This window comes from Pseudophryne corroboree, chromosome 5, assembly GCF_028390025.1.
Source record: "Pseudophryne corroboree isolate aPseCor3 chromosome 5, aPseCor3.hap2, whole genome shotgun sequence".
NCBI lineage: Eukaryota > Metazoa > Chordata > Amphibia > Anura > Myobatrachidae > Pseudophryne > Pseudophryne corroboree.
Genome location: NC_086448.1, coordinates 697,109,272 through 697,122,172, shown reverse-complemented (window position 1 = coordinate 697,122,172; position 12,901 = coordinate 697,109,272). Strand labels below are relative to the sequence as shown.

General features: G+C 45.6%; 1 protein-coding gene across 3 annotated transcripts in view; it reads right to left on the bottom strand.

Annotated features, from left to right (window-relative positions):
- The window catches only part of PREX2 (phosphatidylinositol-3,4,5-trisphosphate dependent Rac exchange factor 2), an 867,640-nt gene that overhangs the window by 395,346 nt on the left and 459,393 nt on the right, over positions 1-12,901 (bottom strand). For all 3 annotated transcript variants that reach the window (XM_063923872.1, XM_063923873.1, XM_063923874.1), the window contains one exon: positions 5,304-5,345. In XM_063923872.1, the coding sequence (XP_063779942.1) occupies positions 5,304-5,345 (42 nt within the window). The remainder of the gene's footprint in view (positions 1-5,303; positions 5,346-12,901) is intronic.

Sequence of the window (12,901 nt, the reverse complement as noted above, 5' to 3'; positions counted from 1 at the left end):
GTCAGAGATGTAAATGGGAGAGGAGTGGGTGAGGGCTTTGTAGGTGAGTGTGAGAAGCTTGAATTGGATTCTAAATTGGAAGGGGAGCCAGTGAAGGTCCTGCAAGAGAGGGGATATGGAGGTAGCACGTTTGGTGAGGAAGATGAGACGGGCAGCAGCATTGAGGATAGATTGGAGTGGAGAGAGGCATTTTTGAGGGAGGCCAGATAGGAGGAGATTGCAGTAGTCCAATCTGGAGATGACCAGAAAGGGGATGAGGGTCTTAGTAGCGTGTGTGAGAAAGGGTCTGATCCTGGAGATGTTTTTGAGATGAAAATGGCAGGTTTGTGAGAGGTACTGAATGTGTGGTTTGAAGGAGAGGGAGGAGTCAAGGATTACACCAAGACATCGCACTTGGGGGCTAGAGGAGATAGTTGTGCCATCAATGGATACTGAAACTGTGGGAGGTGAGGTTATGCGGGAGAGAGGGAAGATGATCAGCTCAGTCTTAGACATGTTAAGTTTAAGAAAGCGCTGGGACATCCAGGAGGAGATAGCAGAGAGACAGTTGGAGGTATGAGTGAGGAGAGCAAGGGAGAGGTCAGGGGAGGAAAGGTAGATTTGAGTATCGTCAGCGTAGAGATGATATTTTAAGTCAAAAGTGCTAATGAGCTCACCTAGGGAACACCTACTGGTAGAGGAAGTGGGGGGGTGGAGTCATGAGAGGAGACAGAGAAGGAACGTCAGAAAGGTAGGAGGATAGCCAGGAGAGAGCAGTATCATGCAAACCAAGTGAGTAAAGGATTTGCAGGAGGAGAGGGTGGTCTACAGTGTCAAAATCAGCAGAGAGGTCAAGGAGAATAAGCAGAGAATAGTGACCTTGGATTTAGCAGCAAGGAGGTCATTGCAGACTTTCGTGAGGGCAGTTTCAGTGGAGTGCTGAGGACGGAAACCAGACCGGAAAGGGTCAAGCAGTGAGTGGGAAGAAAGACAGTGAGGCGGTTGTAGACAATACAGTCAAGTAGTTTGGAGGCAAAGGGGAGAAGAGAGATGGGTTGGTAGTTGGAGAGATTGGTTATATCCTTCTTTCATTGTGTGTTACTCTACAGATTTCATTAATATGCTTGTTGACTGGGGAATATTTCAGGTGTGTAATATGTGAGCTGTGTTGTATGTGGGCTGTGGAAAATGTGGGCTGTGGAATATTTGGTCTGTGGAATATGTGGGGTGTGGAATATTTGGGCTGTGGAATATGTGGGCTGTGGTATAGTGTATGTGGGCTGTGGAATATTTGGGCTATGGAATACAGTATGCAGGCTGTGAAATATTTGAGCTGTGAAATATGTGGGCTGTGGAATATGCAGGCTATGCAATATGCGTGCTGTGGAATATGTAAGCTGTGGAATATGCTGGTCGTGAAATATGCGGGCTGTGGAATATGTGGGCTGTGGAATATGCGGTATTTGGAACATGCGTGCTGTGGAACATGTGTGCTGTGGAATATGCATGCTGTGAAATATGTAGGCTTTGGAATATGTATGCTGTGAAATATGCGGGGGTTTGGAATATGTGGTCTGTGGAATATGTGGTCTGTGGGACATGCGTGCTGTGAAACATGCGTGCTGTCAAATATGCGTGCTGTGAAATATGTAGGCTTTGGAATATGTAGGCTGTGTAATATGCGGGCTGTGGAATATGCGGGCTGTGGAACATGTGTGCTTTGGAATATGTAGGCTGTGAAATATGCAGGCTGTAAAATATGAGGGCTGTGAAATATGTGGGCTGTGGAATATGTTTACTGTGGAATATGTGGGCAGTGGAATTTCTTGCCACCATAGAGGCCACTTTTTAAAATGTCACGCATGGACAGACTGTCAGCGGTAGCTGGTAGCACAAACTCTGTAGGTGCTCAAGCACCCACAGAGATGGCCCCTAAAGGTTGCCACTGTATTAATTAATTAATTAATTAAATAAATAAATAAAATAATAATGTGTTTATGTTTTATTTTTGCAATATGATCTACTATAGTCTACAGAGATGGAATCCATTGCTGGAAGGATGACACATTCTGTTGTAGTACAATAATAGCAGGGGTATAAGCTACAGCCCCAGTTACTGATATATCATTTCTGCTCTTTCTCAGGCTCTCTGCACAGATCCCTCCAGGACTCAAGATGCATCTGGTGAATTGCCTTCTAAAATGTCACAGTTTCCACCTACAGGTGACTTACTGGCTGGTCTGTGCCCATGTGCTTCATAACAATATACATACTAAATGCATTGGCTTTTTCCCATCATAACTTCCTTCTGTACTAAGCTATGTATTTTATTAAATACGTTTATTCATTTCTGTTGCCCTTGATGTGACTCCACACAGCTCTCTGGAAACAACAGTGTAATGTAGAGAGTAATGAAATGAAATCTATTAATTATATAAAGACATGGAGAAAGAAACTAGGCGAAAAACAAGCAATAACATATTTAGCAACATTAGCAGAAGAGTGAGTGCAAGGTCACATTTAAGAATAATGTGTAGGTTTACTAAAACTTCTGAAAAACTACTTGCCCATAGCAACCAATCAGATTCTAGCTATCAATATTCTCGTTCACTCTAAAAAAAAATGATAGCAATAATCTGACTGGTTACTATGGGCAACACCTCCACTTTTCATTGTTAAAAGTTTTAGGAAATCTGTTCCTAATTATTCTTGGTACTATGGGGGGTAATTCTGAGTTGATCGCAGCAGCAAGTTTGTTAACAATTGGGCAAAACCATGTGCACTGGAGGGGGGGCAGATATAACATGTGCAGAGATAGTTAGATTTGGGTGGGTTATTTTGTTTCTGTGCAGGGTAAATACTGGCTGATTTATTTTTACACTGCAATTTAGATTTCAGTTTGAATACACCCCACTCAAATCTAAGTCTCTCTGCACATGTTATATTGGGTGGTATTCATATGACCGGCGGACGGGAGACCGACAGTCACATGACCTCCTCCAGCATCCCGACTCCTCACTATCCCGATGGTCGGCATGCCGACCAACAGGGACTATTTCCACTCGTGGGTGTCCACGACACCCATAGAGTGGGAATAGAACCCGTGGCGACCACAGGTCGCCACCCAGCCAGCAGCGTGACGAGCGCAGCGAGCCCGCAAGGGGCTTGCTGCACTCGCCCCTCCCTGTCGCCCCTCCCTGCTGGGATCCTGGCGTCGGTATGCTGCGGTCAACTCAGAATTAGGCCCTATAGACATTGTGATCAAACTGCATAAAGGTAAACACGCTGATTAACTATTTACTAAACTGAAAACGGTATTTCCAACTATGATTCAGAAATGGCCACAGTTCATATCATAAAACACCAGGAAAACTGCTATAATGTATATTAAGAAAACCCTATGAGGTCATCCCTATTGTCAGGAGATCTTTTCTTCAAAGCAGCTTTTGATTGTTCACATTCCTTCATCACATATTTCCCCAGCTTTCAGTATTCAACTATATCCCTTACTACATTGGCTCATTCAAGCATATTTAGGACCTGGTTCAGAGATGTATGCTAGCCCGATGGTTAGTGCACATCTCCGCTGGTGGGAGGACTGCGCATGCGCAGGATGTGTCCTGCGTATGTGCAGCCCTCCATCTGCAAGTCTGCTCGCAGTATCTCCCAGCCGCAGCTTGATTGATAAGCTGCAGCGCTTGGAAGGCAGAGAGGAGGCGTTCCCTGCCAGCATTCCCGGGACACGCCCCTTTTTTCTGAGAGGGATAAGGCCAGGGTCTGTGTGGCTGTATATTTCCTGGCCTCGTCAGCTGCCAAGATCCAGCCAGGCTTTGTAAGCCTCAGATTACACAGCCTGGCCAAACCTACATCGATCACAACTGATGGCAGGGCCGGACTGGCCATCTGGCACTCCTGGCAAATGCCAGAAGGGCCGTTGGCCACGTGGGCCGGTCCAGCGCTCACTGATACACGCTGCCGCTCAGTCCGGCGGCAGCGTGTCTCAGCTGTCAGGAGAGGAGATAGCCCGCCAGCACGGCTGTGTCTGGCGCGGTGGCGTATATCGGACTTCAAACCAGCCGCCGGTTTGTGAGCCAATCAGAGCTCGCGGACCGGCAGCCAATCAGAAGCCGCCGGTCCGCAAGCTCTGATTGGCTCACAAACCGGCGGCTGGTTTGAACGAAGTCCGCTATACGCCGCCGCGCCAGACACAGCCGCGCTGGCAGGCGCTCTCCTCTCCTGACTCACCCGTCCCTCACAGCCGGAGCCCGGAGGAGAAGCAGCAGCAGCAGCGGTAAGCAGCTGCAGCACTGGCTGCTGTGGGGGCAATTGTATACCTGGCACTGTGGGGCATTTGTATACCTGGCACTGTGGGGGCAATTGTTTACCTGGCACTGTGGGGGCATTTGTATACCTGGCACTGTGGGGGTATTTGTATACCTGGCACTGTGGGGGTATTTGTATACCTGGCACTGTGGGGGTATTTGTATACCTGGCACTGTGGGGGCATTTGTATACCTGGCACTGTGGGGGCAATTGTGGATCTGGCACTGCACTATTGGGGGCATATAATGTAAATTTCGGCACATACCGTGTGCTATAATGTAAATTTCGGCTCATACCGGGTGCTATAATGTGAATTTTGGCTCATACTGTGTGTTATAATGTGAAAAAGGCACCAGTACCAGATAGTATAAGGGGTCCTACTATTGTGGTGCATAATGCGTATAAGGGGTGTATGGTGTGGTAAACTACACTGAAGGCCACGCCCCCTTTTGAGTGGCAACGCCCCTTTTCCTTTTTCCCTTTTAATTACAAAGTTCACATTTCCATACCCCCACTTAAAAATTTCCACTTCAACCACTGGTTGTGTGTATTTTAATAGAGAATGATGTACGCTTGTATGTTGTTAGAATATTAATTATATTTGTAAGAGCATAGACTAATAAGTGGGAGGAGTCAGGAATAGTAAGGGGAGGAGTCACAGAGGTGGGCCTGTGTGCTTCAAAAATGCCACGGACTATTTTTAGTCCCAGTCCGGCCCTGACTGATGGTCATGATTTTGATCTGAGACGCTGCACTTGGATGGCAGATGCAATGCTGGAGGTGTCTATTTCCTGCATTTTGGTGGGTGGAATTGCAAAGCCGCTTGTGAGTGGCTCTGAAATTTCCAATCATCAGGCTCTGAATTCATAACATAGTATACATTGTGTAGTGACTACTTGACTAATATGGTCTACCAGGGAATTTAGCTGATAACTTATATTCTGTTGTTCATGTATATGAAATTATGTTACAATGCAATCATCAAAGCAACAGATCTTTACCTGTATATTCAAGTAGAGCCAAAAGTATCCGCACTTCCACCTCTGAAACAAATAGATGATAACTGTTTAGATACAATATACATGAGTTGACGATATCCAATATATCTAACATTGAGATACTATGGGCCTGATTCAGACCTGATCGCTGCTGTACGTTTTCGCACAGCGGACAATTATCGAACTACTGCGCATGCACCGCAATGCGCACGTGCATCACCAAACATCGGCAGGATGGTGTAAAAATATTGATCACACGGGTGTTCGCAAGGTGAAGAGGACGTTTGAGGGTGGTAACTGCCCGTTTTCTGGGAGTACAGGCGTTCCCAAGCGTTTTCAGGGAGGGTGTGTGATGTCAGCTCCGGCCCCAATCAGCCTGTTCTCATCGCACTGGAGGAGTAAGTATTGAGCTACGCACAGACTGGACAGAATGGGAAAAACATTCGATGGGGAGTGTGATGCGAATGGATTTGCAGCTGTCCGCTGACTAAGAGGAATTTTCGCACAGTGTACACATGCAATCGCACACGTGCACGGGGCAAATTTTCACTCCCCCTGGGTGGCGACTATCTGATCGCTGGTCAGTGAAATCTGCAGCACAGCGATCAGGTCTGACTTACGCCCTATGTTTGGAAGACTGAAACTGGAACTGCTGGATTCTCGTGGACCAACACAGCTAAAATTGAAAATATTTTGCACTTGAACTTTGCTAACTACTAGTAATATAATACACAAATGTAGTATTGTCACATTAGGTGTGGTTTTGCAGAAGTGTGAGGCTTCATTTAGACAATTTCCAAATTCTATATTTCTTTTGCCATCCTGCACTGTAATTCTAAATTCACATTTCATAAAATGAATATAGATAAGATGGCAATGGTCAATTCATTACGTTGTGTGATGTGGTTGGGGTAGAGCTGAAAACTCTGAAGGCATAATTTCGGGACAGTGAAGTGTTTTTTTTTTTCTAATTTACAGTAAACTGGGAGAATATTGGGGTGGGGCAGATTGTGGATGAGGTTTAGTGCTGCATTGGGAACGTTGGGTTTGCCCCCCCTTCCCCCGCACACACTTAACATACAATGCCGCAAATAGTATCTGGGCGACCGCCTTCTGTTTTACTCTCTCAGGTGTACAGAAGGGGTGGTCTTCTGGTTACCGGCGGTCGGGCTCCCGGCGCTCAGTATACCGGCGCCGGGAGCCCGACAGCCGGCATACCGACACTTATTTTCCCTCGTGGGGGTCCACGACCCCCATAGAGGGAGAATAAAATAGTGTGGCGCGCGTAGCGTGGCGAGCGCAGCGAGCCCGCAAGGGGCTCATTTGCCCTCGCCACACTGTCGGTAAGCCGGCGGTCAGGCTCCCGGCGCCGGTATGCTGGTCGCCGGGAGCCCGACCGCCGGCCAGCCGTAGTGAACCCGTACATAAGAGACCCCTGTACAGTAAAATCACAAATGTAGGACAAGGCGAATAAGAGTATAAGAATAAATGTGTGTAAAAGTGATCACCTCCGTCTACAGTATATTGTGGAGCAGTACTACAGCACCACTGACATCCCTATGCTAATCTCCATGAACAGTGTTAGAGCCCTCATTACATATGTTCCAATTGGTTTTTTGTTTTTTTTAAACTGAATTATCTAATTTCTCAGTAATGTTATTGTTATGTTGAATAGACTTAATATGCCAAAACAATAAATTGTTATCTAAATATATATTTTTTAAAAGTACTGTACGTCTACTGTTATTGTGTACAATTTGTCATGTTATTTTGAGAAGCCGATGTGTAGAGTCTCTGCATTTCTTCATAGGAAGAGCAGATCCCCTATGTGCAGCCATCCATCCTATGTTTCTCCACTGGCTTATCAAAAGTGCATGTATACCACCTCAGCACTTTCCATTCAATATAATAAAATATTAACAAAATAGTAAAACTGTTTTATTCAGGAGCTAAATAATTGATTTCTATATTAATGTCCCAAAGAATCCCTTTACTATCCGTTTATTGGCCCTCATTCCGAGTTGATCGCTCGCTAGCTATTTTTTGCAGAGCAGCAATCAGATAGTCGCCGCCTCTAGGGGAGTGTATTTTCACTTTGCAAGTGTGCGAACGCTTGTGCAGCCGAGCGGGACAAAAAAGTTTTTGCAGTATCTGAGTAGGTCTGAACTTACTCAGCCCTGGTGATCACTTCAGCCTGTCCGGTCCTGGAATTGACGTCAGACACCCGCCCTGCAAACGCCTGGACATGCCTGCGTTTTCCCTACCACTCCCAGAAAACGGTCAGTTGACACCCATAAAAGCCCTCTTTCTGTCAATCTCCTAGCGATCGGTTGTGCGAATGAATTCGTCGCTAGAAGCATTGCACAGCAACGATGCTGTTTGTACCCGTACGACGCGCGTGCGCATTGCGGTGCAGTAGTAACCTGATCGCTGCGCTGCGAAAAACGGCAGCGGGCTATCAACTCGGAATGAGGGCCATTGTGCCCATTTGTAGGATTAGGTACCATAAAAGTCTAAAAGTGTGCCGACACCTGTGCTCAGCAACAGTCAAGGTACGTGGGAGAACACTGATACTTCCCTCCGCCCAGAGCATAGCTGAGTAATGAAGGAATATACTTTTGTATAAATGAACCCTGACGAGGACATCAATTATAAAGCAGAACCTCTTACCATACATTGATAGCATTCAACAATACAAAGATTACATACAGGGCCGGCTCTATCATTAGGCAGTTGTCTAGGGGTACCAACCACTGGGGGGCGCCACCGAGTCTACAAAAAAAACCTGAAGGCTATTTCTTTTAGTCATACCTCCCAACATGATCTATTCCATGAGGAACAAAATGCTCTGTTCCTGGACTCCCCTTTTAATTTCTTTGCCATCAACTGTGCTGAAACACCTTTCTTATCAATTAACTAGTTCAACACAGGTGATGGCACTACTAAATTAAGAGGGAAGTCCAGGAACAGAGCATTTTGTCCCTCCTGAAATGACTCATGTTGGGAGGTATGCTTTCGGCCGGGACTACTAATGACCAAGCCAAAGCTACCAAGGTTTCAAGCCTCCTGAACTCTCCCAGCTCAAGGCACTGTACTCTCACCTGTCAGTGCAGCAGAGTCAACAGCAGTGGTGGCCACCCCTTCCCTCTCCTCCAGTCCTCTCCTTTCCTCCAGATGCCAATGTGTCACTGGTGACACTCACAAAAGACGCTCTGCCTCCTAGACAACACAAGGAGCTGCTGACCTGCTGCTGCAGAATGGAGCCTGGTAAGGCATATCTGTTGGGGGGTGCTTGTTTGTGTTAATAAGTGCTGACCGTGTGTGTGTGTGTTTATACGGCGGGGGTTAACAAGTGCTAACAGGGTGTGTGTGTGTGTGTGTGTGTGTGTGTGTGTATATATATATATATATATATATATATATATATATATGTACAGTATGTGGGGATTAAGGAGTGCTGACAGGGTGTGTGTGTGTGTGTGTGTGTGTGTGTGTGTGTGCGCGTGCGTGTGTGTGTATGTGTATACAGTATGGGGGGATTAATGAGTGCTGACAGGGTTAGTGTGTGTGTGTGTGTGTGTGTGTGTGTGTGTGTGTGTGTGTGTACAGTATGGGGGGATTAATGAGTGCTGACAGGGTTAGTGTGTGTGTGTGTGTGTGTGTGTGTGTGTGTGTGTGTGTGTGTGTGTGTGTATTAGTTGGGGCATTTCTATATGATATATTGTGAATTCGGGTCACTGCTGTATGGAATATTATAAATCGGGTACACTGATACGTGGCATATTATGAATTGGAAGGAGCAGGGGCTGTGGGTAAAATGTTGCCTAGGGCGCCGAGGAATCTTGCGCCGGCCCTGACTACATAGCTACTTGCTTTAATATTCCTTTCTAGTGCCAACTTAAAACTTATTATTTTACAGATCTATTCAGGACAAAATGACCTTTAATTATACAGTTACGAAAACAACATATACTGTACCATTGTAAAAACACAGTAAGCTTTGTAGAACTCTTTTAAGGGGTGGTCTTCTGTATGCCGACTGACGGGATCCCGGTGCACAGTATACCGGCGCCGGGATCCCGACAGCCGGCATACCGACACTTATTCTCCCTCGTGGGGGTCCACGAGCCCCCTGGAGGGAGAATAAAATAGTGTGGCGCGCGTAGCGTGCCACCGTGCCCGTAGCGTGGCGAGCGCAGCGAGCCCGCAAGGGGCTCATTTGCGCTCGCCACACTGTCGGTAAGCCGGCGGTCGGGCTCCCGGCGCCGGTATGCTGGTCGCCGGGAGCCCGACAGCCGGCATATCGTAGTGAACCCCTTTTAAGAGGGGAGTTTAGAAGAGTTGACCAATGACTAAGGCATGTTCTAATATTTTCCATTACAAGTTAACCACACTCTAGAAAGCGATTGATAAATGCAAATGCGGTCTCTGTCTGGACTAATAATTAATGTCCCAAACACTTTACAAACATTATTACAGAGACATACAATGAAAATAAACCTTACTTGCTGCATATAGTACACTGCAAACATATTACCAAGGCCAAATTAATTATTATAAGTGACCCACGGTAAGTTACTTGTTTGTGTCACTGCCAATAAAATATAATTGTTCAGTGTTTGCCAGACCTAGGCAAGCATGGCATCAGATTGCAGGGGTACCACTCTCTGACAATAGTGCTTGCAGAAATAGTGCACCATGAGGAGGGGGAGCAGAGTGACCTTGTGGGGGCATCAGTTGTGTGGGGACGTGGCCTGCCTCATTTATTGTCTATTTCTATATTCTAGGCAGAGCCGGCCCTAACCAATATGATGCCCTAGGCAAGATTTTGGCTGGTGCCCCCTAGCACCACCGCTGGTTCCACCTCTGACCTTGCACCTCTTTCCCAGCACCATCACCCCTCACCCATAGCAGTCCTTATTTTGGTGTTTGTACCCCCTATACTTTAAATAGGAACAGCTCGCACATTTGGCGCACAGCCCAAAAAGGGGTGTGTTTTTGCTGGCAAGGGGCATGGCCACACAATAGTAACCCCAATTCTAATTACGCCACACAGTACTGCATCTTTATTCACATTTGATCATGCGATAGTGTCCATAATTCATATTAAATCCCACAGTAGTATCACTTTACCTTATAAACATTACTCCTCACAGTAGAGCCCCTTATTCACATTACATCACACTGAATTGCTCCTTATTCACATTACACCACACCCTATTGCTCTTTATTCACATCAGACGACACAGTAGTGCCCTTTCTATACGCAAAGCCACATAGTAGAGCACCTTATACACATAATGCCACACATTAGTAATGCATTTATACACATAATTCCACACAGTAATGCCCTTTACACATATGAGACACCTTATAAACATAATGCGCATTACACATTATGACAACCTTTATTAATGCCCTTTTTCACATAATGTACCTTACACATATGCCGCACATTATTAATGCCCTTATACCCATAATGACACACATAGTGCCACCTACACATTTGCTGCACATTATAAGTGCCCCTTTACACATAATGACACACATACAGAAGTACCCTGTTACACATATGCCACACATTATTATTGCCCTTATACACATAATGACACACATAGTGCCCCTTACTCATATGTTGCACATTATTAATGCATTTTTACATGACACACATAATGCTCCTTACACATAATCTGAACACTACCTGCACAACCAACCCACTCACATGCACACAGCACTCACACTGCCACTAACACTGTGACCTCTGCCTCTGCTTGGATACTGATGTGTCCTCATAAATCTTGCCTCAATGCTAACATCGGGCACCTTTTTTTTATGAAAATGCATCTTATTTGCATTGCTATGTGGCTAGGATGCACAAGCAGCTTCTGTTGATTAAAATGATATGCAGCATGCCTATATACTATGTGAGACTGTGTCTGTATCTGCATATGAAATGCTACACATAGAATATAGGCATGCCGCATATCATTTTAATCAGCTGAAGCTGCTGATGCCCCTAGGCATATCATATGCCCTAGGCAATTGCCTAGTTTGCCTATGCTTATGGCCGGCTCTGATTCTAGGGGTGCCATGAAAACAATTCTGATACTCTAGGGCACCGTGATTCAAAAAAGTTTGGGACCCACTGGTCTAGATTATTTTTTGGTTGTTGATTCAATGTTGCTACATATGTTTTATTGGTTCAGAAACATTTTTCATTCTATAATCGGGATGCAGTTAAAATGCTGCTGTTCAGGAGACCAACCCCGGAATCCCAACAGCTGGTATTTTACTGGCAGACAGAAACCCAACACCCGACTGTGGGAATAGAACCTCCGTGCCTGAAGCGCGGTGAGCGTAGCGGGCCCACAAGGGGACTTGCTGCCTCGCTGCTGGGATCCGACAGACGGGATGCCGCTGTCGATATACTGACAGCTGGCATCCCGTCAGCCGGTATATCATACCAGATCCCTATAATCATTATTATACACTGCTCAAAAAAGGGAACACTAAAATAACACATCCTAGATTTGAATGAATGAAATATTCTTATTAAATACTTTGTTCTTTACGTAGTTGAATGTGCTGACAACAAAATCACACAAAAATGATCAATGGAAATCAAATTTATTAACCCATGGAGGTCTGGATTTGGAGTCACCCTCAAAATTTAAGTGGAAAAAAACACTACAGGCTGATCCAACTTTGATGTAATGTCCTTAAAACAAGTCCAAATGAGGCTCAGTAGTGTGTGTGGCCTCCACGTGCCTGTATGACCTCCCTACAACCCACATAAGTGGCTCAGGTAGTGCAGCTCATCCAGGATGGCACATCAATGCGAGTACAGTACAGTACTTTATGAGAATAAAGAGATTAAAACCCTTCTACCTGTTGTGAGTTGTATGCATTATAAGTATGTACTAAGAGTGTAGGATTGGACATCCCAGTTACCGTATAAAGTGACATCATATTCTAAATAATAAAATATGTAACTTTTGAATGATCCCTCTCTTATTTGATAAATCATGAAAATTAGTAATTAGTGAATCTCCTATTTTTATACATTGTTTATGATAACAATTTCTATCATCTATCATAATTTTTTTGGTATGTACACGAATCTATCTGGTCTAGGGTATTGTATTAAAGCATGGGAAACTAGAATGGAAATAAAGTGCACAATTGGTAATAGTAACCTTAAAATGCTTTGTATTCAATTCCAACTGAGAGGGTAATTCAGATATGATCGCCGCAGCAAATTTGTTAGCAGTTGGGCAAAACCATGGGGTCATTCCGAGTTGACCGCACGTAGCAACTTTTTGCTGCTCGTGTGATCAACCTGACGCCGCCTATGGGGGAGTGTATTTTAGCATAGCAGGGCTGCGATCGCTTGTGTTGGACTCACCATGCCTGGAAAACGGTGAGTATCCGCCCTGGAACGCCTCCCGCCTGTCCTTTTTGCGATCGCCGCTGCGATCACCTTTCTCGCTGGTGGCAGCGCGGCGGGGCGACAATCGTCACCGGGCAACGACACGCGTGCGCAATGCATCTGCTGCGCATGCACATTTCTGACCTCTCGAAGAACTGCTGCGTGCGAACGG